The sequence below is a fragment of the Guillardia theta genome, assembly GCF_000315625.1.
Source record: "Guillardia theta CCMP2712 unplaced genomic scaffold GUITHscaffold_150, whole genome shotgun sequence".
NCBI classification, from domain to species: Eukaryota; class Cryptophyceae; order Pyrenomonadales; family Geminigeraceae; genus Guillardia; species Guillardia theta.
The window spans coordinates 92,930-94,055 of record NW_005434524.1 but is presented as its reverse complement, the minus strand read 5'-3'; the positions used below and the strand labels follow the sequence as shown (position 1 = coordinate 94,055).

The following is a 1,126-nucleotide window of genomic DNA, read 5'->3' as shown; positions in this document are numbered from 1 at the left end:
TGACCTGAAGAGAGGAAATGAGGTAGTCTTGTTGCTCTTCCTCCTCTTCCAACTACTACTTCACTCCTACGCCTCCTACTCTCTCCTCCTCTTCGCCCTACTCCACTTCTGCTAACTCGTCCTGGTCACCTTCCTTGCTCCTAGACTCCTCCTCCTCCTCCTCCTCCTTCCTCCTCCTCCTCCTCCTCTCTTCCCCTCCTCATCCCCTCCTCCGCACCGTCCTGGGATCTTGAAACATGCTGTTCAGTCCTTGACGAGCCCTTGCGGCCATCTCCCTGCCCTCTCCTCCATCTCCGAACGATGCCGCATGCTGCATGGGAGGAGGAGGCTGCTGCAGCAAGACGGTCAGCCCCCCTCCCCTCGTCCTCGTCCTCGTCCTCTCTCCTCCTCCTCCTCAACCCCCAGTCTCCCCTTCTTCTCCCCCTCCCTCTTCCCTCCAGCTCGGCCTCACCAGGTTATCGGGGGGGCGCTGTGACGGAAGCGCAAACTCCAGCGGCGCCTCTCGCGCCATGGCCTGGCTCCTTATTGCTGACTTACTCTGCATCTGCATCCTTAGTTCTTCGGCGTACGCAGCCTTCTTCCTCTGCTGCTCCTCTGCCTCCTGCGCCAGAGCCTGCCGGGCAGAAGTCGCCTCCTTCCGGTCGAAGGGTCCTCCTGAGGGAGGTAAGCAGGGACAAGGCGGGGAGGGAGAGAGGGAGGGAGGGAGGGAGGAGAAGGAGGAGGAGGAGAAGGAGGACACAAGAATCAGGAACGAAGAGGTGGGAGAGGAGGGGGAGGAGGAGGAAGAAGGAAGGGGAGCAAGCAGGAAGGTGGAGGGAGGGGACAATACGAGGTAGAGGAACAAAGAGGTGGAGAGGAGAAGGAGCAGAAGCAGAGATAGCAGGAGGAGGAGGTGGTGGTAGGGGAAGATGAACAGAAGGAAGAGCAGGAGCAGGATTGGAGAAGGAAGAGGCAGAAGAAGAAGAAGAAGAAGCAGCAGCAGCAGCAGCAGCAGCAGCAGCAGCAGCAGAAGCAGCAGCGGAAGCAGAAGCAGCAGCGGAAGCAGCAGCAGCAGCAGCAGCAGCAGCAGCAGCAGCAGCAGGATTGGAGGAGGAGGAGGGAGTAAGGGGGGAGAGGATCGTTCGAG

At 60.0% G+C, this 1,126-nt stretch overlaps 1 protein-coding gene across 1 annotated transcript in view; it reads right to left on the bottom strand.

Moving 5' to 3' along the window:
* The window catches only part of GUITHDRAFT_147344 (hypothetical protein), a gene marked incomplete at both ends in the record, with an annotated part of 7,013 nt that overhangs the window by 3,290 nt on the left and 2,597 nt on the right, over positions 1–1,126 (bottom strand). Inside the window, one exon of the mRNA XM_005821191.1 lies at positions 452–613. Coding sequence (XP_005821248.1) covers positions 452–613 — 162 coding nt within the window. The remainder of the gene's footprint in view (positions 1–451; positions 614–1,126) is intronic.